The sequence below is a fragment of the Eumetopias jubatus genome, unplaced genomic scaffold, assembly GCF_037043125.1.
Source record: "Eumetopias jubatus isolate StellerSeaLion01/CBP00866 unplaced genomic scaffold, mEumJub1_p1.0 scaffold_8, whole genome shotgun sequence".
Classification (NCBI taxonomy): Eukaryota; Metazoa; Chordata; class Mammalia; order Carnivora; family Otariidae; genus Eumetopias; species Eumetopias jubatus.
Genome location: NW_028274814.1, coordinates 3994641 through 4020709, shown reverse-complemented (window position 1 = coordinate 4020709; position 26069 = coordinate 3994641). Strand labels below are relative to the sequence as shown.

Below are 26069 nucleotides of genomic sequence, written 5' to 3'. Positions count from 1 at the left end.
TGTCTCATGCTCCTGAAAGTAATGGCCTTAAGAAGAAGAGGTCATGGCCTGGCACGTCAGGGATGATGCGAGCTCAAATGAGAAGAGCATTCCCACCAGAGGACAAGCTCATGGGGCTTGGTGTAGGCAAGTTAGGCAGCCATTGTTAGTGCAATGCTGCTTGCCACAGATTGCCCTGTGTTTATGCTGAGGAATGAGAAGGGAAACTGTGCCAGCTAGATCCTTTATCCCTGGAGAGGTGTCACCATGAACACTTCCTCTTATGGATGCACTCTGAGAAGAACAAATAATCTCCCTCCCGTGTGCCCCATGTGTTCTTCCAATCACTATTTCCAAGCTGTCTGCCTCCTGGTTGTTTCCCTCCCTTCTCTCCAGGAGCTATGCAGTGCCCTTTGAGCTATATGCCAGCCATGCCCACTGACCTTTAAAACTCCAGGCTTTAAGATCCACTGGTTGCAAGAACTCATGAAATTCAGCACCTCTCATTTTCCAAGTCAATGGATTTGGGGAAATGTTCTCCTTGTGCATTTCCCTGTGTGCTCCTCTCTCTCTTGCCCTTCTCCATGATCATGGCTCCCTCCCCTCTGCAGCCCCCACAATTCACTTCTTCCCTATACCAAATCTCCACACTTTCTACCTTCTGTGATGTGGCCTTTTCCTTCCCTTTAGTTTTTTGTTCTGTCAGTTTTTAGGTCAATTTCTGGGGTAATTAGGATGGTTTGATAGTTTTTTATTTTGTATCATGGGAAGCGGTGAGCCCAAGGCCCTCCTACTCTGTTGTCATCTTCCTCTCCCCAAAACCCAGAAAAGTTAATATTGTTAAAATATCCATACAACCCAAAGCTATCTATAGATTTATGCAGTCACTATATGTGGCATTTCTGCAGCAATAGAAAAGGCTATCATAAAATTTGTGTGGAGCAACAGCAACAAAAAACCCACAAATAGCCAAAGCTATCTTGAGAAAGAGCAAAATTTCAAGCATCAGACTTCCTGATTTTAAACTATCTATTACAAAGCTATTGTAATCAAAACTGGCATAAAAAACTGCCACATAGACAAATGAAACAGAATAGAGAGTCCAGAAATAAACCTATGCATATACAGTCAACTAATATTACACAAGGAAGCCAAGAATACTCAAATGAAGTAAGGATAAGACTATAATACACAATAAGTTGTGTTGGGAAACTTTAATATCCACATGCAAAAAATAAAACTGGTCCCCTATACACAAAAATCAACTTGAAATGGATTAAAGACTGAACTGTAAGCCCTGAAACCATAAATCTCCTAGAAGACATAGGGAAAAGCCTCTTTGACATCGGTCTTGGTAATGACTTTTTGGATAAGATACCAAAAGCACAAACAACAAAAGCAAGAATAAATAAATAGGACAAACCAAACTTTAAATCTGCACAGCAAAAGAAACAGTCAACAAAATGAAAAGGAAACCTGCAGAGTAGAAAAAATGTTTGTAAACTACATATTGGATAAGAGGTCAATATCTAAAATATATAACTCAATAGCATTAACACTAGTAATCCAATTAAAACTGGTAGAGGACCTGAATATATACATTTTTCCAAAGAAAACATTCAAATGGCCAGCAGGTAGATGAAAAGCTTCTCAACATCACTAATTGTCAGGGAAATGCGTATCAAAGCCACAATAAGGTATCATCTCACACCTGCTGGAATATATATTATCAGCAAAACAAGAGATAATAAATGCTGGTGAGGATGTGGAGAAAAGGGAACCATATAGTTACAGCCAATGAAAAACAATATGGAGGTTCCTCAAAAAAAAAAAAAATAGAATTACCATATGATTCAGCATTCTAACTTCTAGGTATGTATCTGAAGAAAATGAAATCAGAATCCCAAAGAGATATCTGCACTCCCATGTCCATTACAGCATTACTCACCTTAGCCAAGATATGGAAAAAATCTAGGGTTTTTTTGACAAATCAATGGATAAAGGAAATGTGGTAAATATATACAGTGGAATATTATTCAGCCACAAAAAGAAGGAAATGTTGTTCTTTGCAAAACATGGATGGACCTTGAGGCTATTATGCTAAGTGAAATAAGTCAGACAAAGAAGACAAGTACTGTGTTATCTTACTTATATATGTATCCAAAAAGTGCTAACTCATGGGAACATAGAGTAGAATAGTTGTTGCCAGGGGACTGAGAGTAGGTGAAATGGGGAAATGTTGGCCAAAGAGTATAAACTTCAATTTATAAGATTAATAAGTTCTGGGGATGTAATATACAGCATGGTGTCTATAGTTAACAATACTATACTGTATACTTGTAAATTCCTAAGAGACTACATCTTAAATATTCTCACAAAAATATATAAATATATATATAATGTAAGATGATAGACATGTTAACCTTATTGTGGTATTCAGTTTGCAATATATAAGTGTATCAAATCATCACATTAAAACCCTAAACTTATACACACCCTAAACTTATACAATGTTATATGTCAATTATATCTCTATAAAGTTGGGAAAATTCAAAAAGGAATGTATGTTTAAGTTTTATAAATGATTTTTTACCTTAAGATAATCTTACATCACTTCTCTTGAGAACCATTAATATAATACCTATATTAAGAGATGATCTACCTTATATTCTCAGAATGAATCCTACTAGATGATGCCATGCTGTTATTTTAATAAACTTCTGAATTCTATTTCCTTATTATTTATTTAATATTTTCACATTTATATTCTAAACCTGTACTGTGTAATGTGGCAACCACTAGCCACATATGGATATTGAACACTTGAAATGCAGCTAATTTGAATTGAGATGTACTATAAGTTTATAATACATACTTGAGTTTGAAGACCTACTATGAAAATAATTACTTAAAATATCTCATCAATTGTATTTTTATTACATATTGAAATGACATTTTGGATCCATTTTGTTAAATAAAACATTACTAAAATGGATTTTACTTGTTTCTTTTATTTTTAATAAAGTTATCATTATCTTTAGTTACATATGTGACTTGTATTATATTTCTTTTTTATATATTTTTTCTTTAAATTTTTTATTGTTATGTTAATCACCAAACATTACATCATTAGTTTTTGTTGTAATGTTCCATGATTCATTTTTTGTGCATAACACCCAGTTCTCCACGCAGAACGTGCCCTCTTTAATACCCATCACCAGGCTAACCCAACCCCCCACCCCCTACTTGCATTATATTTCATTGCATTATATTTCTATGTGAGTTATTTTATTGTCAGTTATGCCAATTATGTCTATTTCAATGTCAGTATCTTTGCAATGACTATTTTGACTTTGTAAAAGAAATGCAAAAATTCCCTTTTTATGTACTATGGCATTGGATTTAATTCTTTTTTTTTAATTTTATTTTATTATGTTATGTTAGTCACCATACAGTACATCATTAGTTTTTGATGTAGTATTCCATGATTCACTGTTTTCATATACCACCCAGTGCTCCATGCAATACATGCCCTCCTTAATACCCATCACCATGCTAACCCATCCCCCCACCTCCCTCCCCTCTAAAACCCTCAGTTTGTTTCTTGGAGCCCAAAGTCTCTCGTGGTTCATCTCCCCCTCCGATTTCCCCCACTTCATTTTTCCCTTCCTCCTCCTAATGGCCTCCATGCTATTCCTTATGTTTTACAAATAAGTGAAACAATATGCTAATTGACTTTCTCTGCTATCTTGAGGAAATCAGCACTTTCAGAAGAAAAAATACCAATAAGCAAAATATGCCAAGAAAAAAGTGGAAAGAACAATTAAAAATTAAAATTCATAATTAAAGTAACCTTTCAAAAGGCCAGGCCCCCATATTTTAATTTGTGGAATTCCATATAATTCTTAAAGAATTAAATCCAAAAAACAAAGATTAAGTAAATCTCTTGTGATAATAGCTGATGATTTCTTTTGTCCTACAAACATGCTTAAAACTTTTAAATTAGTTGAAAATATTTTAAAATCTTGGAATTCCTTGCAAATATCTACATTTCTGTATTCTCTTGAGAATTTAGGGGAGGAAATACAGGAAAACACCAGACCTGCATTTGTAACAGTCAGTAAGAGTAATAGCTTTTTATTTTTAATAAACATATACTCTCCATTTCACTTCTGTTATTCATGCCACTCCAAACATCACCAGTTCCATTTCACTACCTGAACATTACATGCTCAGTCCTGGTAGACATTTGAATCTACTAGCTGGAGAATAGATTTTGGAGTCTAAAAGAACAAAATTCATTTCAAGTTTTTGCACTTAATAAGTATGTGAACTTCTAAAATATTAATAATCTTTCTCAGCTCTACTTCCCATATCTCTTAAATGGGAATGAAATACCTACTTCCTAGAATTGTATTAAAGGAGATAATATTTGAAAAGTGCTCAGTATAATATCTGGCACATAGTAGCTATTTAATCAGCTTTTAAAAATTATTAAGCATATTTGTATTTAATTGGATAATGTATGTTAAATTGTGAAGTAAATAAGGTTAAGGAGGATACTTGTGATGAGCACCAGGTGTTGTATGTAAGTGTTGAATTACTAAATTGTACACCTGAAACTAATATCACTCTGTATGTTAACTAACTGGAATTTAAAAAGAAACTTTAAAAAAACAAGGCTAATGTCCTCCATGCTATTCCTTAAAATGAAGGGGGGTGGAGAATTGGAGGGAGAGATGACCCATGAAAGACTATGGACTCTGAGAAACAAACAGGGTTTTAGAGGTGAGGGAGGTGGGGTATGGGTTAGCACGGTGATGGGTATTAAGGAGGGCACGTATTGCATGGAGCACTGGGTGTTATATGAAAACAATGGATCGTGGATCACATCAAAAACTAATGATGTATTGTATGGTGACTAACATAACATAATAAAATTTTAAAAATTAAAATAAGGCTAAATAACTGTACAGTAAAATGTTTCTAATTAATTTTATGTGCTAAAATTTTACCATAAACAAAATTTTAACTAATCTGGCAATCTGTTATTATTCCAGTTAAAAATGAAGCGGCCTCAGAACTTCCAGATTCAGCAGATCTCCCAGCAATAAATCCATCAATTAGCGATCTAATATATCAATTAGATTTAAATAAAGTCACAGGTAAGTAGAGATTTATGATGTTTAGGCAAGAAAAACTGTTTAACAGTTAAAGTATTTTAAATCTATAGTTCTGTTGTTAAAAGAATATAAGAAATTCAAAAATAGGACAACTTTTCTCAAAAATAATTTTATTCTAATCAATGAATTAATATTTATCTTTAAGTGAATTTGTTATGTGCTCATTAAGCCACCAAACAAGGATTCATTAGATAATGCTTTATAGTTTTCCTTTCCTGTTTGTGAAACAAAAAATATATAGTATTCACCCTACATTGTGAATTTTCATAGCAAACTAGATGTTATATGATCAGTTTCTTTTTTTTAAAAGATTTTATTTATTTATTTGAGAGAGAGAGAGAATGAGAGATAGAAAGCATGAGAGGGAAGAGGGTCAGAAGGAGAAGCAGACTCCCCGCTGAGCAGGAAGCCCCATGTGGGACTCGATCCCGGGACTCCAGGATCATGACCTGAGCCGAAGGCAGTCGCTTAACCAACTGAGCCACCCAGGCACCCATATGATCAGTTTCTTAGAGAACATAATTTTAATTTCTTATATCATCTTTTCTAATAACAAGATGGAATAAAAAAAAATGGAGCTTTCACAAGATAGACAATATGGCTGCTTTTTGATCTACTTATTACCAAGTTAGGAAATTTCTAATGGTGAGAAAAATATGTAAGAATTAGAAAATGTGTAAAGCTGGTGTGGCCAGTTGACTAAGTACTTTGCAATAAAATATAAGCTTAGGGTTCCGAGGCAGTTTCCAAACAACCACCATAAAGCAGCAAAATAGACTAGGAGGCCCCAAGTTCTTGATCTTTGGAAGAAGCATTAAAAACAAAAAACAATAGCAGGAAGGGAAAAATGAAGGGGGGGTGAATCGGAGGGGGAGAGGAACCATGAGAGACTATGGACTCTGAGAAACTGAGAATTCTAGAGGGGAGGGGGGTGGGGGGATGGGTTAGCCTGATGATAGGTATTAAAGAGGGCACGTACTGAACGGAGCCCTGGGTGTTATACACAAACAATGAATCATGGAACACTACATCAAAAACTAATGATGTAATGTATGGTGATTAACATAACATAATAATAAAAAAAAACCTAGAAAACTGTCAAATCCAACTTTGTCAGAGCAGTGGGAAACAATCAAATGTTTACAGTAACTAAAAAAATGCTACTTAAGAAAAAATAATCTTCAAAATAGTAAGAAAATTTGGTAGAAGTGTGAAGGAGTGCTCCAGCACAAAACCAAACTACAAAGAATAGATCTCCTGGCATTCAAGGCATTGCTACTAGGCATCGCTACTAGGAAACATAAAGGGAATCTCTCAGGTCAAAGTGATGGGATGTTAGACAGTAACTTTAAGCTATATGAATAAATAAACATTTCTAGTAAAGTGCATGCCAAATATAAAAGCCAGTATTACTGAAATTGCGGTTTGTAACTCCACTTTTTATTTTACATAATATTGTAAAGAAAATATATACAAATAATGCTAACTCTATGTCATTGAGCATACAATGTATAAAAATGTGGTTTGTGACATTATAAAAAAGGGGGATAGAGCTCTATAGGAGTAGTTTTTGTATGTGACTGGAGTTAAGTTTGGTATCAATTTAAATTAGATTGTTATAATTTTAAGAAGTTATACATAATCCCCTTGGTAACTAAAAAGAAAATATCTACAGAATATATACAAAGGAAATTTAAAAGAAATTTTAAAAGGAAACAAAATACATAGTCCCTTAAAAATCAACTGAACATTGAAGGCGCCCCTTGGAAAACAAATCTTAACAAGTCTAAAAATATTTAAATCATATCAAGAATGTTTTCTGACCACTATGGTATGAAACTAGAAATCAATAACAAGATGAAACCTGAAAAATTCACAAATGTGTGGAAATTTAACAACATATTCCTGAAAAATAAGTGTGTGGGAATAGAGATATGCTTAACTCATTGAAACTGCACTGTGTACAAACCTTTGGAAGTAACACCTCCTTTGCTTAACATATGAGTGTTTCTGAACTTGTCTGTTCAAGCATCTCGTCATAGCTGAATACTTAACTCATTGAAACTAAACTGAACATACATTTAAAATGATATGGTTAGGCTTGTAAAAGAAAATGGAGGGGGAGGAAAAGAGGAAGAAGAGGAGGAGGTGGGGAGAAGAAGAAAAAGAAGAAATAAAAAGGAAAATAAAAAACATCTTATGACAACCAAAAGAGGAGACACAACATAAAAAAATTGAGGGTCGAGGAAAAGTAGTTCTTGGAGGGAAGTTTAAAGCAATAAATGCCTAATATAAGAAAGCCAGGTCTCATTTTAACAATATGATTACACCTCCACGACATGGGGCCGGGGGGCGGGGTGGGGGGAGAAAAAAATGAAGCCTAAAATTATTAGAAGGGAAAGACAAAGATCAGAAAACAGAAAAAGTGCAGACTGGAAAGACAGTACAAAAGATAAACAAAATCAAGATTGGTTCTTTAAAAGATGCACAAATTGAAAACCTGTAGCTAGTCTAAGAAAAAGAGAGAAGACTCCAATAAAATCGGAAATGAAAGAGGAGACATTACAACTGATACCACAGAAATGCAAAAAGCATCACAAGAGATTACTATGAACAATTTACATGCCAACAAAATTGATAACTGAGAAAAAATGGATAAATCCCAAGAAACATACAGCCTGTCATGGCTGAATCATGAAGAGATACAAAATCTGAACAAATAATGTGTGAAGAAATTGAAAAAGTAATCAATAATCTCCAAAGAAATGCCCAGGACCAGATGGCTTCAATAGTTTATTCTAATATATATATATTAGAATATTATATATTCTCTATATCATTGTATACAATTACATTATTTTCTTTATATAATTTTATAAATTTATATAAATGTATACACATATATAAACTTTATATATATTTATATATCATATATAATATATCTGAATTGTATATTTTATATACATATATATATATATATATATATATCCTAATCCTCAAAATTTTCCCAAATTGAAGAGTAGGGAACACTTCCAAATTCATTTTATGAGACCAGAATACCTCATCCCAAATTCAGGGAACAACACTACAAGAAAACAAAATGGCAGGTCAATATCCCTGATGAATATAGATGCAAAATCCTCAACAAAATATTGGGAAACTAATTCAACTAATTCAACAGCATACTGAAATATAATCAAGTGGAATATTTCTGTGATGCAAGGATGGTTTAAAGATAAAGAACAAGATAATGATGTCCACTCTCACCACTTTTATTCAATATACTACTGGAAATCCTATCCAGAATAATCAGGCAAGAAAAAGAAATAAAAGGCATCCAGATCAAAAAGGAAGTAAAACTGTCTCTGTTTACAGATGAAATGATATTTTTATATAGAAACCCTAAATACTGCACCGAAATTCATGAATTCAAGAAAGTTGGAGGATATGAAATCAACATGCAAAAATCAGTTGCAATTTTGTAAAACAACAACAAACAACAAACCAAAAACAAAAAATAAAAATTTTTAAAGGTTTTCTTTTTTTAGTAGGCTCCACATCCAGCATGGAGTCCAAAGTGGGGCTTGCACTCACAACCTTGAGATCAAGACCTGTGCTATTAAGAGCTGGACACGTAACCAACTGAGCCACCCAGGTGCTCCCAAAAAAGAAATTAAGAGACAATCTCATATTTAGTGATATAAAAAATAAAATACTTAGAAATAAATTTAACCAAGAAAAGAAAGATCTCTACACTGAAAACTATGACTTGAATGAAATAAATTGAAGAAGACACAAATAAATGCTGGAAAGATACTCCACACTCAGAGATTGGAAGAATTATGTTAATATGCCCATATTATCTAAAGCAAAATACAGATTCAAGGCAATTGCTATCAAAATTCCCGTGGCACTTTTACAAAAGATTTTAAAAACTACACAAATTTTTATGGAACCACAAAAAACTCCAAATAGCTAAAGAAATAGGCAAAGCTGTAGCCTTTGCATATTCAGAATGATATGTTGACATAAAAAAGATAGTTACATGGAACAAAATAAAGATTACAGAAATAAACCCATTCATATATAGTCCATTGATTTTTGACAAAGATAACAAAAATATACAATGGGAAAAGGATAGTTTCTTCAATAGTGTTGGGAAAAATAGCTATCTTTATGCAAAAGAATCATCACCTATTTACACTATACACAAAAATCAACTCAAATGCATTAAAGACCTCCAAAATCATAATATTCATAGAAGAAAACACAGGGGAATTCTCAATAAGATACTAGCTAATCATATCCAATAGTATATTAAAAGATTATTCACCACGACCAAGTGGGATTTTCTCTGGGCTGCAGGGGTGGTTCAACATCTGAAAATCAATCAACATGATACACCACATTAATAAAAGAAAGGATAAGAACATATGATCCTCTCAATAGATGCAGAAAAAACATTTGACAAAATACAGCATTCTTTCTTGATAAAAACCCTCCACAATGTAGGGATAGAGGGATCATACCTCAACATCATAAAGGCCATATGTGAAAGACTCACAGCAAATATCATCCTCAACAAGGAAAAACAGAACTTTTCCTGTCAGGAACTCTCACCACTATTGTTCAACATAGTAATGGAAGTGATCAGACAAAAAAAGACATAAAAGGCATCCAAAATGGCAAAGGAGAAATCAAACTCTCACTCTTCACAGATGACATAATACTCTATGTAGAAAACCAAAAAGACTCCACCCCAAAATTGCTAGAACTGATACAGGAATTCAGCAAACTCACAGGATATAAAAATCAATACAAAGAAGTCTATTACATTTCTATACATTAACAATGAGGCAGAAAGAGAAATCAAGGAATTGATCCTGTTTACAATTGCGCCAACACTCATAAGATACCTAGGAATATACCAAACCAAAGAGGTAAAAGATCTGTACTCTGAAAACTATAGAACACTTATGAAAGAAATTGAGGAAGGACACAAAGAGATGGACAAATATTCCATGCTCATGTATTGGAAGAATAAATATTGTTAAAATATCTATGCTACTCAAAGCAATCTACACGTTCAGTACAATCTCTATCAAAATACACCAGCATTTTCCACAAAGCTAGAACAAACAATTCTAAAATTTGTACAGAACCAGAAAAGACACTGAATAGCCAAAGGAATGTTGAAAAAGAAAATCAAAGCTGGTGGCATCACAATTCCAGACTTCAAGCTGTATTACAAAGGTGCAATCATCAAGACAGTATGGTACTGGCACAAAAACAGACACATAGTTCAGTGGAACAGAATAGAGAACCTAGAAATGGACCCTCAACTCTGTGGTCAACTAACCTTCAACAAAGCAAGAAAGAATATCCAGTGGAAAAAAGATAGTCTCTTCAATAAATGGTGCTGGGAAAATTGGACAGCCACAGGTAGAAGAACGAAACTGGACCACTTTCTTACACCATACACAAAAATAAATTCAAAATGGATGAAAGACCTAAATGTGAGAAAGGAATCCATCAAAATCATTGAGGAGAACACAGGAGCAACCTTTTTGACCTCAGTCACAGCAACTTCTTGCTAGGCAAGGGAAACAAAAGCAAACATGACATATTGGGACTTCATCAGGACAAAAAGCTTTTGCACAGCAAAGGAAACAGTCAACAAAACTAAAAGGCAAGGTATGGAATGGGAGAATATATTTGCAAATGACATATCTGATAAAGGGATCATATCCAAAATCTAATCTGAAGAATTTATCAATCTAAATACCCAAAAAAACAAAAGATCCACCCAAGAAGTGGGCAGAAGATATGAACAGACATTTCTCCAAAGAAGACATACAAGTGGCCAACAGATACATGAAAAAAATGATTAACATTACTTGACATCAGGGAAATACAAATCAAAACCACAATGAGATACCACCTCACAGAGGTCAGAATGGCTAAAATTAACAAGACAAGAAACAACAGGTGTTGGTGAGGACACAAACCCTCTTACCCTGTTGGTGGGAATGCAAGCTGGTACAGCCACTCTGGAAAACAGTGTGGAGGTTCCTCAAGAAGTTAAAAATAGAGCTACCCTACAACCCACGAGTTGCCCTAGTAGGTATTCGCCCAAAGGATAAAAAAAGTTATTTAAAAGGACACATGCACCTCAATGGTTATAGTAGCAATGTCCACAATTGCCAAACTATGGAAATAGCCCAGATATCCATCGGCAGATGAATGGATAAAGAAGACGTGGTATGTATGTATATATATATATATATACACACACACACATACATACATGTGTGTGTGTGTGTGTGTGTGTATTGGAATATTACTCAGCCATCAAAAATGATGAAATCTTGCCATTTGCAATGACATGGTGGAACTAGAGGGTATCATGCTAAGTGAAATAAGTCAATCAGAGAAAGAAAATACCATATGATTTCATTCATACATGGAATTTAAGAAACAAAACAGATGAACAAAGGGGAAGGGAGGGAAAAATAAAATAATATAAAAAACAGGGAGGAAAACCATAAGAAAGTCTTAACTATAGGGAACAAACTGAGGGCTGCTGGAGGGGAAGTGTGGGAGGATGGGGTGATGGGCATTGAGGAGGGCATGTGATGTGATGAGCCCTGGGTGTTATGTGCAACTAATGAACCACTACATTCTACCTCTGAAACTAATAATATACTATATGTAACTAAATAGAATTTTTTTAATTTTATTTTATTATGTTATGTTAATCACCATACATTACATTAATTTTTGATGTAGTGTTCCATGATTCATTGTTTGCGTATAACACCCAGTGCTCCATTCAGTAAAACTGAATTTTAAAAAAAGAAAACACAGGGAGAAATCTCCTTGATGTTGGTCTCAGCAATAATTTTTTTTAATTTGATATCAAAAGCAAAGCACAAAATAAAAATAAATAAGTAGGACTACATCAAACTAAAATACTTCTGTACAGCAAATGAAACAATCAAAAAAATCACAAAATGAAGACGTAGTCTACAGAATAGGAGAAAATACTTGTAAACTACATATCGGGTAAGAAGTTAATATCCAAAATATATAATGAACTGATACAACTCAATAGTAAAATAACTAACAATTCAATCACAATCACAATAATTCAAGGATCTGAACAGATATTTTTCCAAAGAAGACATACAAATGGCCAACAGATACATGAAAAGACGCTTAACATCACTAATCATCAGGGAAATGCAAATGAAAAGCACAATGAAATATAAGCTCACAATTTTTGGAATCATTATTGTCAGAGACATGGGATAACAAGTATTGATGAGAATGTGAAGACAATGCAACTCTTGTACATGGTTGATTATAATGTAAATTTGTGCAGCCATTATGGAAAACAGTATGGAAGTTTTTCAAAGAAATTAAAAACAGAATTACCATATGGCCTAGTAATCTCATATCTGGACTTATAACTGAAGGAAATGAAATCACTATCTCAAAGAACACTTATACACCCATGTTTATAGTAGCATTATTCACATTAGCTGAGATGGAAATAACCTAAGTGTACACCTCCACTGATGGATGAATGGATAATGAACAATGAATATATATATATATACACATATATATTCATTATTATCCATTATAATGGAGTATAATTTTGCCATAAAAAGGAAGGAAATACTGCCTTTTGCAAACATGTGGATAAATCTGGAGGGCATTTTGATATGTGAAATAAGCCAGACAGAGATAAACAAATACTATAGAGTATTACTTGTATGTAGAGCCTAGAAAAAAGTCAAACGCGGAACCAGAGTGTAGAATTGTGTTTGCCACATCCTGGCGTGAGTTAAACGGAGAGTGATTGATCAAAGGGTTCAAATTTTTAGATATAAGGTAAGTAAATTCTGAGGATTTAATGTACAACTGATGATTATATCTGATAATACTGTATTGCATATGTGATATTTGCTAGGAGAGTAGATATAAGAGCTCTCACTGAAAAAGAAGGAAGGAGGGAAGGAAAGGAGGGAGGGAGGGAAATAAAAAAAGAAAAAGAAAAAGCAAGAAAAGAAAAAGCAAGAAAGCAAGACTATGTGAGGTCGTGGATGTGTTAATTTGATTGTGGGAGCCATTTTACAATGTATATATATATCAAGTCTTTGTGCTGTACACTTTAAATATATTATAATTTTATTTGTCAATTATACTTCAATTAAGGTGGAAAAATGGATATATGCATAAAGAGACACACACAGAAAAGTAAAGGCATGGAGAAAAATGTACATGATTAGCTATATTAGTATCAGAAAAAGCAGACATCAAAGCAAGGAAAAATACCAGGGATAAATAGAAATATTAAGTAATGATAAATGAGACAATTCTCCAAGAACATATAATATTCCTTAATGTGTATATGCCTTAATGTGCATGTGCCAAAGTACATAGGCAAAAACTGATATAACTGCAAGGAGAAATAAACATGTACAGTTTTATATTTGGAGACTTCACCCCTCTATCAGAAATGAACATAACCAGCAGGCAAAAAATAAAAACATAGATGAACTCAACAAGACCATCAATTAACTGTATCTAATTGATATCTATTTGAATACTCCATCCAAGAATAGCAGAATACACAGTGTTCTCAAACTCACAAGCTATACTCACAAAGACCACATTTTTTCAAAGATAGACCATATTTTAAGAAAGAAACTGTATATTAAAATTTGTTCTAAAATAGAAATCACACAAATCATGCTCTCAGTCTCCAATGGAGTTAAACTAGATCTCAATAATATACAGATAGCTGGACAATCTCAAAATACTTGAAGATAAAAAAAATACACCTCTAAAGTACATGTTGAAAGAAAAAGTGTCAAAATAAATTTTTTAAAACTTGAACAAAGTGAAAATTAAAATACTACTTATCAAAATGTGTGTGACACAACAATGAAAGGAGTGCTGAGAAGGAAATTTATAGCACTGAATACAAATATTAGAAAATAAGAAAGATAAAAAATAAATAATCTCTCCTTCTCCCTTAGGAAACTAGAAAAAGAGGAGCAGAAAAATTGTGATCTGTTGGACTTCTTTAAAATGAATACCTATGCTCTGTGAAAGACACTTTTAAGAGAATTAAAAAACATAATACATGTTGGGAGAAAATATTTGCAAAACACTCGTATAAAGGAGTTGTGTTTGAAATATATAAAAATGATTAAATTGAATGTTAATATAACAACACAATTTTAAAATTCTCAAAAAGTGAACAGCCATCTCTTCAGAGAAGATACAAGATGGCAAATAAGCATATGAAATTTCATATGTCATTAGGAAATTGCAAATTAAAACAATAATATGATACCTAATGAAACACACCTACGAGAATGGCTAACCCCAAACACTGACAATGCAAAATGCTATAAAGGATGTGGAACACGGGAGCTCTTGTTTATTGTTCTTGAGCATACAAAATGCTATACCCACTTGGGAAGACAGTTTGGCATTTTTATAAAGTCCAACATTATCTTATCATTCAATCCAGTAATTGTGCTCCAAAATATTTACCCAAATGAGTTGAAATCTTATACCCCTGTAATAACCTGCACATGAATATTTATAGCATATTTACCTATAATTGACCCATATTGGAAGCAACAAAGATGTTTTCCACTAGGTGAATGGATTAACAATCTGTGGTACATCCATATAATTGTATGTTATTCAGCAGTAAAAAGAAATGGGCTATCAAGCCACAGAAAGACATAGCAGAAACTTAAGGGAATATTGCTAAGTGACAGAAGCCAGTTTTGTAAAAGCTATACGATTTCAACTACATACTACTCTGGGGAAAGGCAAAACTATACAGACAGTATAAAGAGCAGGAGTTGCCAGGGGTTCAGAATGAGGAGCACTGGAGAGCTGGAACACAAGGAATTTTCAGGGTGCTGAAGCTATTTTGTATAATACTATAGTGGTGGGCACATGACATTAAACATTTGTCCATATCCATAGAATTGTGCAACAAGAGGAATAAACTCTAACATAAACCACGGATATTATTATTAATTTATCAACATTGATTCATCAATTGTAACAAATATATTATCTAAAATAGAATGTTAATAATAGGGGAAATTGTATGTAGGGGGGAGAAGTATTTGGGAAGTCTATGTAAACCTGAATTCCTCTAGAAAAGAAATCTATTAAAAATTTCAAAAGAATACAAAAATACTAATTTGAAGGGATACATGAACTCTGATGTTTATAGCAACATTATCTATAATAGCAAAATTATGGAAACAGGCCAAATGGCAACTGACTAATGAATGGATAAAATGAATATAGATGGATAAAATGAATGGATAAAAAAGATATTATATACATATATAAAATTATATACATATATATAATGGAATATTATCAGCCATAAAAAGAATGAAATCTTGACATTCACAACAACATGGGTGGAGCTACAGAGTATTTTATGCTAAGCAAAATAAGTCGGTCAGTCAAAGACAAATACCATATGATTACATTCATATATGGAATTTAAGAAACAAAACAAACAAATATGGAAAAGAAGAGAGAGAGGCAAACTGAGAAACAGACTCAACCACAGAGAACAAACTGATGGTAACCAAAGGGGAGCTGGGTGGGGGGATGGGTTAAATAGGTGATGGGCATTAAGGAGTGTACTTGTGATGGTCAGCAGGTGTTGTATGTAAGTGGTGAATCACTAAATTCTACACCTGAAACTAACAGTACAGTGTATGTTAACTAACTGGAATTTAAATAAAAACTTAGAAAAAACTTAGCAATAACTTTTTCTGAAAATTGATAAGGTGATTCTAAAATTTATATAGCAGTACGTAGGGCCAAAATAGAAAAACTTAAAAAAAAAAGAATACATTTAAAGATCAGAAAATACTGAAATCAAATATTATTATAAAAATACAATAATCTGAAGAAGTATAGTACTGGTACAATGATAGGCAAATAGACAAATGGAACAAATTATTGTCAGAAACAGATTTGAATGCACTGATAACAAAGGAGAAATCATATAACAAAAGTAAAAGAAAATTCTTTTACATATTTTAAAACATATTGTAAAACAATAGGACTTCTAGAAAATTCTATAGAAAAATGTGTTCTTATCTTTGATTAGAGTTTTTTAAAATAGACTACAATAAATGTACACTACCTACAAATGTAAATGTTTTAAGGTCGGACTTAATGTTCGGTATTATGTCCATCATTAAGAGATTTAAAAAGCATATGACAGAGTACGTTTGCAGCTCAAATAACCAACAGAAAGTTTTCATCAGAATATTGTAAAGATTATTAATATGGCATTAAGAAATAAATTGGAAATTCAATACAAAATTGAGCAAGAATCTTAAACATATACTTCACCAAAGAAGATATCTAAATGACTAATAAACATTTGAAAAGTATATAATCTTAGTTAATTGGTAAATTGAAATTAAATTCACAAGGATACTATGACATGCCATCATTGAGTGTAAATCAGAAAGAATGACAGAATCAAGTCATGATAATGTTGTAGGGCTATTTAAACTTTCAGAAATTGCTGGTAGTAGTGTAAATTGATATACACACTTTGGGAAACTTCACATTTCTACTATTTATTGGGCATAATGGCTGACTTACCAGAAACTATACAGACCAAAAAGCAGTAGGATGGCCTATTCAAAGTTCTGAAAGAAAGAAAAAAATATATGAACCAAGAATTTTATTTCCACCAAAACTATCTCTCTGTAATGAAGGTGAAATAGAGATTCCCAAATAAATTTTAAAAAGAGGAAAGGGAGAGAGAATGCACTGCTAGCAGTTTTGACTTTTACGAGAAATGCAAAAGACAATTATTCAGGCTGAAAGCAAGTGACATCATATAGTAATCTGAATTCTCTAAAAAAGGGGATTGGTAAAGGAAATTCTATAATTAAAAAACATAACATATGTGTGTATTTCATCACTTTTTTTCTCATTGATTTAGGAGGCAATTGTAGAAAACAATATGTATATGTTTGTACTATTAGACCTATGACATATAGACATGTAGTATATTTCACAATAGCACAAAGAAGATGGGTAGGAACAGTATATTCAGGTAAAAAAAAATTATATCAGATGGTAACTTGAATCCACAGAAACAAATGACAGAACCAGAAGTTGTAAATAAGAAGATTAATACATATCATAAACATATACTTGCTATTTTTTCTTATCTCAGCTTCTTTAAAAGGCATAAAATTTTACAAAGAAACAATTATAACAATTACAACAATGACTTTATATTTATAGATGTAATATGTATAACAGCAGTGTAAAAATGGGATGGCCTAATGCTATATGAGAGTAGCATTTCTATACCTCACTGGACTTACTGGAATTTTATTAGTATAAGTCTGAAGCATAATTAGTATAAGTTTGAGATATATTGAGATATAATTGACATACAAAATTGTGTGTTTAATGTGTACGATGTGTTGAATTGATATATTTATATATTGCAGTATGATTACTACCCTAGTATTAGTTAACACTTGCATCATGTCACATAATTATCCTCTTTTTTGTGGTAAGAGCATTTAAAATCCAGTGTCCTCTACAAATAACTATGAAAATAGTTATACAGTTTTGTGAATATATTTTAAAAACAGTAAATTGAATACTTTAAATGTGTAAATTGTAAATGTTATATATGTTTTATTTTGTATTTATTTATTTATTTTGTTTTCCATTCATTTTTTTTCTAGTTTCAAGTTTTTATTTATTCCAGTTAGTTAACATACAGACTAATATTAGTTTCAGGGGTAGAATCTAGTGATTCATCACTTACATACAGCACCTACTGATCATCACAAGTGCCCTTTTTTAAAACCATCACCATTTAAACCATCTTCCAGCCCACTTCCCCTCCAGCATCTTGCAGTTTGATCTCTATAAATCAGAGTCTATTTTCTGGTTTGTCTCTCTTTTCCCCCTTCCATGTTCATCTGTTTTGTTTCTTAAATTCCACATATGAGTGAAATCACATGGCATTTGTCTTTCTCTGACTCACTTACTTGACTTAGCATAATACTCTAGCTCTATCCACATCATTGCAAAGGGCAAGATTTCATTTTTTTTTATTGCTGAGTAATATTCCATTGTGTATGTGTGTATATATGTATGTTAAGTGGTGAATCACTAAATTCCACACCTGAATTGCTCTAATTAGAACTCTAATATATTTATATATTATAGAATATATATAAAAATATATAAAAATATATTTAAATATATAATTTATAAATTTAAATATACATTAATAATATATTTATAAATTATATTTCCAAATATATATTTTAAATATACAAATATATATCAATATATCAATATATAAATATATTAATATATTAATTAATTATTAATATATATTATATATTAATATATAATATATATTAATATATTATATAATATAAATATATATATAAATATATAAATAATATAATATAATATAATATAATATAATAATATAATTAATATATATTAATATATATTAATATATAAAATTGTATCTTCTTTATCCATTCATCAGTTGATGGTGGACATTTGGGTTTTTTCCATAATTTGACTATTGTTGATAATGTTGCTATGAACATCAGGTGCATGTATCCCTTTAAATCAATATTTTTGAATCCTTTGGGTAAATACCAGGTAGTGGAATTGCTGGATCATAGAGTAGATCTATTTTTTAACTTTTTAAGGGACTTCCATACTGTTTTCCAGAGTGGTTGTATCAGTTTGCATTCCCACCAACAGTGCAAGAGGGTTTCCCTTTCTCTGCTTCCTCACCAACACCTGTTGTTTCTTGTGCTGTTAATTTTAGCCATTCTGACTGGTGTGAGGTGGTATCTCATTGTGGTTTTGATTTGTATTTCCCTGATGCTGAGTGATGTTGAGTATCTTTTCATGTGTCTGTTGGCCATCTGGATGACTTCTTTGGAAAAGTGTGTATTCCTGTCTTCTGCCCATTTTTTAACTGGATTATTTGTCTTTTTGGGTGTTGAGTTTTATAAGTTCTTTATTTATTTTGGATATTAACCCTTTATCAGATATGTCATTTGCAAATACTTTCTCCCATTCCATAGTTGCTTTTTAGTTTTGTTGATTGTTTCCTTCATTGTGCAGAAGCTTTTTATCTTGATGAAGTCCCAGTAGTTCATGTTTACTTTGTTTCCCTTGCCTACGGAGATGTATCTAGTAAGAAGCTGCTGTGGCTGAGGTTACTGCCTGTGTTATTCTCTAGGATTTTGATGGTATACTGTCTCACATTTAGGTCTTTCATTCAATTTGAATTTATTTTTGTGTATGGAGTAAGAAAGTGGTCCAGTTTCTTTCTTTTGCATGCTGGTGTTTTCGTAATACCATTTGTTAAAGGGACTGTCTTTTTGCCATTGGATATTCATTCCTTCTTTCTTAAAGATTAGTTGACCATATAGTTGTGGGTCCATTTCTGGGTTTTCTGTTCTGTTCCATTGATCTATGTGTCTGTTTCTGGGCCAGTACCATACTGTCTTGATCATGATAGCTTTGTAATATAGCTTGAAGTCCAGAATTTTGATGCCTCCAGCTTTGCTTTGCTTTTTCAGGATTCCTTTGGCTATTCAGGATCTTTTGTGTTCTATACAAATTTTAGGGTTGTTTGTTCTAGCTCTGTGAAAAATGCTGCTGGTATTTTGATAGGGATTGCATTAAATGTGTAGATCACTTTGGATAGTATAGACATTTTAACAACATTTGTCCTTCCAATCCATGAGCATGGAATGTTTTTCCCTTTCTTTGTGTCATCTTCAATTTCTTTCATAAGTGTTCTGTAGTTTTCGGAGTACAGAACTTGTACATCTTTGGTTTATGAATCAATCAATATGGTACACCACATAATAAAAGAAAGGATAAGAACCATATGATCCTCTCAATAGATGCAAAAAAAAAAGCATTTGACAAAATACAGCATCCATTCTTGAAAACCCCAACAAAGTAGGATAGAGGGAACATACTTCAACATAATAAAGGCCATATACAAAAACCCGCAGCTAATATCATCTTCAATGTGGAAAAACTGAGAGCTTTTCTTCTATGGTCAGGAACAAGACAGGGACGTCTCACCACTGTTATTTAACATAGTACTGGAAGTCCTAGCCTCATCAGTTGGACAATAAAAAGAAATAAAAGGCCTCCAAATAGACAAGGAAGAAGTTAAACTTTCACTATTTGCAGATCACATGATACTATATATAGAAAACCTGAAAGATTCCACCAAAAAGTTGCTAGAACTAATACATGAATTCAGTAATGTCACAGGATAAAAATCAGTGTACAGAAATCTGTTGCATTCCTATACACTAATAATGAAGAAGCAGAAGTAGAAATCAAGGAATCAATCCTGTTTACAATTGCACCAAAAACAGCAAGATACATAGGAATAAACCTAACAGAAGAGGTAAAAGATATGTACTCTGTTATATATATTTTTTAAAATAACTCAGTGATCTCCAAGAAGAATAGGATAAAAAAAGAATTTGGAAAGTGAGAGGACATGACAAGAGAGAAAAATGTAATTTTTACTAGATTATAAATTTCTCTAGCATGTAACTTTTAATTCCTAATACTTAACATGATCTTCCCTCATACTGTTCTCATTTTCTCTTGCTCTTTACTTCCTCAATTCAAATGAAAAAACCTTTCTTGTATATACCAGTTGGAGAAAGAACCAGAGAAGTTAAAATACATCTGCTGGGGTGTCTGGGTGGCTCAGTCATTAAGCGTCTGCCTTCGGCTCAGGTCATGATCCCAGGGTCCTGGGATGAAGCCCTGCATCGGGCTCCCTGCTCCATGGGAAGCCTGCTTCTCCCTCTCCCACTCCCCCTGCTTGTGTTCTCTCTCCTGCTGTCTCTCTCTGTCAAATAAATAAATAAAAATCTTAGAAAAAAATAAAGTAAAATACATCTGCTAATACCCCCAGGTTTTTGGTGCTCTAGATCTTATTACATTCACAATCTGTTCTTACTTCACTATTGAAAACTTGTTCTGCCTAATCTGACACATCTCATTTTAGTTATGCTGCAGCAGGTTACCACCTTTATACAGATTGCAGTGTTGGTACATTTGTATTACCAAGGTCATAGTGCAATCTTTACTATTTATTAACTCAGCCATTTTTCCAAAGACTTCCACATCTCTGTGACTAGTTCATAACATATTTTCAAATTTAGGTACATGCTGTTAGAACCAACTTGACCACAAAACTTTAGAGCCAGTGGTTGACCTTAGGTAACCATTCCTTTTTCAGTATAAACTCTCCTTTAGCCGTGTTCATATATATTTCTTATAATGGGATCTATTCGAAAGTTTTACTTGATTCAAAAATTCAATGAAAAGAGACCAAATCTCAATCCCGGTACTTCTGCAAATTTAATCACTTTCTCCTCCCAAGCTACAATGTCTATATGTCAAAGAGACCTGTGAAAGCCTGTTATTTTTCTCAATACACAAAATATCTTGCTATTCTTTTCCATTACTGATACCTGCTCTCTCTCTCTCTTTTTTTTTTTTACAACTAAATAGCATAAAAGGGCATAAAATATTCTTGGACTAGTCAAAGAATTTCTACCCTGGTAATTTTCTGTGGCAATGGAGATCATTATTTGCAATGTAACCTGTGGGGAATAAACTTTATGTTCCACTTCACTAGGTATATCCTTACAGTATGATTATGATTTTAATGGAAACTCAAAAGTTATATTATTATCATAAACTCTCCAGGATATTTTAATTTAGCATAAGACATGGCAGTGTATGGAAAAAGCACTGGTTAAAGGATTATGAGATGTGAGTTTGTGTATTAGTTTTGTCATTATCTGGATACACAGTCTTAGTCAAATCATTAACATCTCTAAGCCTCAATATATGGAGGCTTAATGATTGCTAATATCCCTTCCAATAATAAGGTCTACTGATTCTGCAATACAAATATTTCATTATAATGCTTATTCATTAACAACAAGGCTGGTTAAATTAGTGCTACACACACACACATTATGATTAACTTATGATGTATTTTCATATGTTTATTTCTATAGAAACTAATATAGAACACTTGAAATGTGTTAATGGAACATGCATATTGGTGGAGGAAATGAAGATACAATCAGAGAGACTTCCTGGTAAGAACAAGGGTTTTCCAAGTCTAATATTTCTGGGTTGTTTACCTTCTTTGGGGTTTAATGAAGGTTGGGTCTAAATGACAAGAGTACCTATATGTTATTATTATACAGGTAAAATCTTCATGAATAGTCTCATAATTCATTATACCCCGGTATTTACTAGAAATAAAAATTTAGATATTATGAGTTTTAGAACTCATTCATTTAGAAATTAAACCATAAAAAATTAAATGCTATAGTGACCTTAGAATATGGTTGGTGAAAGTATGTCTAATGCTATTCTATTCATTTTCTATTTCTGGCTTGGAGAGAAAATTCCTTCCAATTTGCCAAAGGAGAAAGGCTACCTCATGAATATGATAATAACAAGAGGAATTTAGGATAGTTGATTCATTGGTTACCATTTCCCTCTATTTGATGGAAATACCAGGCATATTATGCAATCTCAACTGTAGTAGAGTACATTAGTTGTGTTACATAGTTCAAAGATGGTACTGCTGCCTTTACTCATGTCAGTGATAGACACACTGCCCATTGACTTCTAGTGTGATACCAAAGAGGCAGACAGCTTAACGGATATATAAAAGAAAGGTACAAAGACAACCCTGTTAAAAACACTGTCATCCAAAAGTGACTGTGGGCATGTCCAAAGACATTGCCCTCTGGAAACAACTGTAAGGGAAAAGATATTATTTTGAAAAGAACAACATGGAAATCCAGCAGTTGAAAAATACAGTAACTGAAATTTTAAAATTCACTAGAAGTGCTCAGTAGATTTATACTGTTAGAAGAAAGAATGAGCAAATGTAAAGTATTACAATGAGAGCAGCAAAATTAGAACAGGGAATATAATTAAAAATAATGGCTGAAAGAGAACTAGATATTATAAATAAAATGATTAACATAGCAGACACTATACATATTTGCTCTTCTTTCAGTTTCTCTATAGGGCACAAACTTTTATAAATAAACAATTTAACTGATGAATTTATTTTTAGAGGTGTGGAAAGAGAGTAGGACTTTAGAGTAATATACCAAACTCTATATCCAAAATATGATGTAACATTTCTAAATCTGACTGGAATTAGAGGAGTATAAATCTTAAGTAGATTCAACAATTGTGGTGACAGTTACACATTTCTATGAACATATTAAAATGACTGATTAAACATTTAAAATGGGGAAATTGTGTACTATATGTATAATATGCTATATTAAAAAAAATAACTCCGAGAACTCCAAGCAACAGAGGATTTTTTAAAAAGACTTAAAGCAATGGGAGGCTATTGTGAAGGAGGAAAATTGTGACTCTTAATATATATTAAACACACTTTTTATGATCCTAGTGTTTAATCCAATCTATACTCAAGGGCTATTCTCACTCCCTCCCCCCTCATATAAGAATCCCTTGTTTTCTCAATTCATGTGACTCAGTTCTTCTAATTACATCTGCTGGAGAAAGACCAGAAGGCTAAAATATGTCTGCTAATGTTTTCCAGTTATGTATTGCTATAGCTCATATTACTTTCACAAATGCCATTACTTAATTACTGAAAACCTGTTCTGCCCAATCCAGTTTTATCTCTGGTTTTAGTAATGATGTCCCATCAGGTCTCTGCCTCTGTTTAGGTTACAGTGGCAGTATATTTTTTGCTGCCATGGTGGTAGTGAAAACTTTAAAATTCATGGGCTCAGTCATTTCTCCAAAGCAAGACTTCCAATCTGTGATGTCTGGATCATGACAGTGTTTCCCACTTCACGTATATGTGTGTTAGAACCATTATTGCCCACAAAACTTTACCCAATAGGTAACCCAGAGTCGCTAATTCTAGTTATTTCTTTCGCAATGTGAAATTCTTTTAGATGAGTTTCTTTTTATTTTTTCTGTCATTAGACGTACGTAGTAGTTTCCACATCCAGGAAAAGGCTAAAAATCATGTTAAGACTCAAATGGAAAGGGATGCAATACCAATGCTCACATTATTGCAAATTACCCACTTACTCCTCCCCAGCTAGAAGGTCTACATGCTAAGAGGAACTTGAGAGAGCACTTTATCTCATTCCATATGTTATTTGATACTCTTTTCCATCATGAATGCCTACTTGATTTAAAGTGACATAATTTAATAAAAGGGAGAGCATTAAAAGATTCCTGGACAAGTCAAAGAATTTCTGCCTCACAGTAACGTCTGTGACTCCACTGACCATAGTTTGTAAATTGACCTGGGGAAAAAAAAACTGTGAAGTCCTGCCTTACCAGGTATATCCCTACCATATGAATGTGTTTTTAAAATGTACGTGGAAGTTATGCTCTGGGGTGATTTGAATTTGCACAAGGCATTATGTTTTCTGGGTAAAGCCCTAGATGAAGCATCAGTTTGTGCATCAGTTTGGTCATTACCCAGATATGTCACCTTTGTCAAATCAGTAAACATCTCTATGCTTCAGTATAATGAGGTTACATGTCTACTAATAGTTCCTCAGATTGTAAGGTATTATGTTTCTGCAACCCAGATATTTCATTATAATTCTCCTCCTATATAGTAAGGAATGCTAACTAGAGGAATATTAGACACACAAACACACATATGTTAACATTTACCTTACAAAAGTGTTTTGGAACTGTTTATTTCTATAGAGATGGATACAGAGCCCCTCCCAGGTGCTACCGGAAGAGGTATAATAAAGAAGGAAATCAAGACACAGTCAAAGAGTCATCCTGGTAAGAACAAAAATATTTCAAGTCTACTTAAGGTTTATTTATTTCTTCTGGAGTTTAAATTTGGATCTTTAAGGACTATAGAACCTGTGTTATTATGACATTATAAAACATCTTCATAAAGTCCCTCCTATAATTAGTGGAATTCTAGCAGTTACTAAATGGACAATTAGCCACATATTATAGGTTTTAGAACTCATCCATTAAAATGTGATCCTTAAAAACCCAATGTGAAATTGCGCTTGGAATATGCTTGATGGAAGCATTTCAAATGCTGTTGTACTCCCTTTCTTTTTTCCGGCTACATAGGATAGTTGCTTTGTATTTGCAAAGCAGAAATTCTAGCTTATGAAATGGGTAAGAAGAGGAATTTAGTGGATAGTTATTTCATTGGTTACTAATTCCCTCTATATGATTGAAATATCAAACAAATTCATAACATCTCAGGTGAAGTAGAAACCTTTAGTTTTGTCATATAGTTCATAGTTTATACTACTGCCTCTTGTCCTGGTGGAACTGTGTTTCACACACTTCTTATCCATCCTTGTGTGATGTCAAAGGAGGCAGAGAACTTAACAGAGAATCAAAGGAAAGAAATAGTGAATGGGACCCCTTTTAAGAAGCTGTCATCCAAAGGTGACTGTGTGCATGCCCAACTCTATGCCCTTGGAGAATCAACATTAGGAGCTTCACACTGCAGGGAAGGAGACATCAGTACAATAGAAAATGGTCCAGCCTGACTTTTATGTAAATAATCAGGGAAACAACAACATCAAACCTTCAAAGGGGAGGGGAACTCAGTATCCAGATTTGCTGCACTATGTTATCTAAAATGCCCAGTTTTTACCAAAAAGAAAATATGAGACATGCAAAGAAAAAGTAAAGTGTGTATGGAAAAAACATACCATAAAACCTTAGGTTTTTTAACCTTAGGTTTTAAAAACC

General features: G+C 32.9%; 1 protein-coding gene across 1 annotated transcript in view; it reads left to right on the top strand.

The window, feature by feature from the left end:
* The window catches only part of CCDC7 (coiled-coil domain containing 7), a 395691-nt gene that overhangs the window by 305457 nt on the left and 64165 nt on the right, over window positions 1–26069 (top strand). Inside the window, 3 exon segments of the mRNA XM_088025513.1 lie at window positions 5040–5144; window positions 22322–22405; window positions 25044–25127. Of these exon segments, the coding sequence (XP_087881639.1) occupies window positions 5040–5144; window positions 22322–22405; window positions 25044–25127 (273 nt within the window).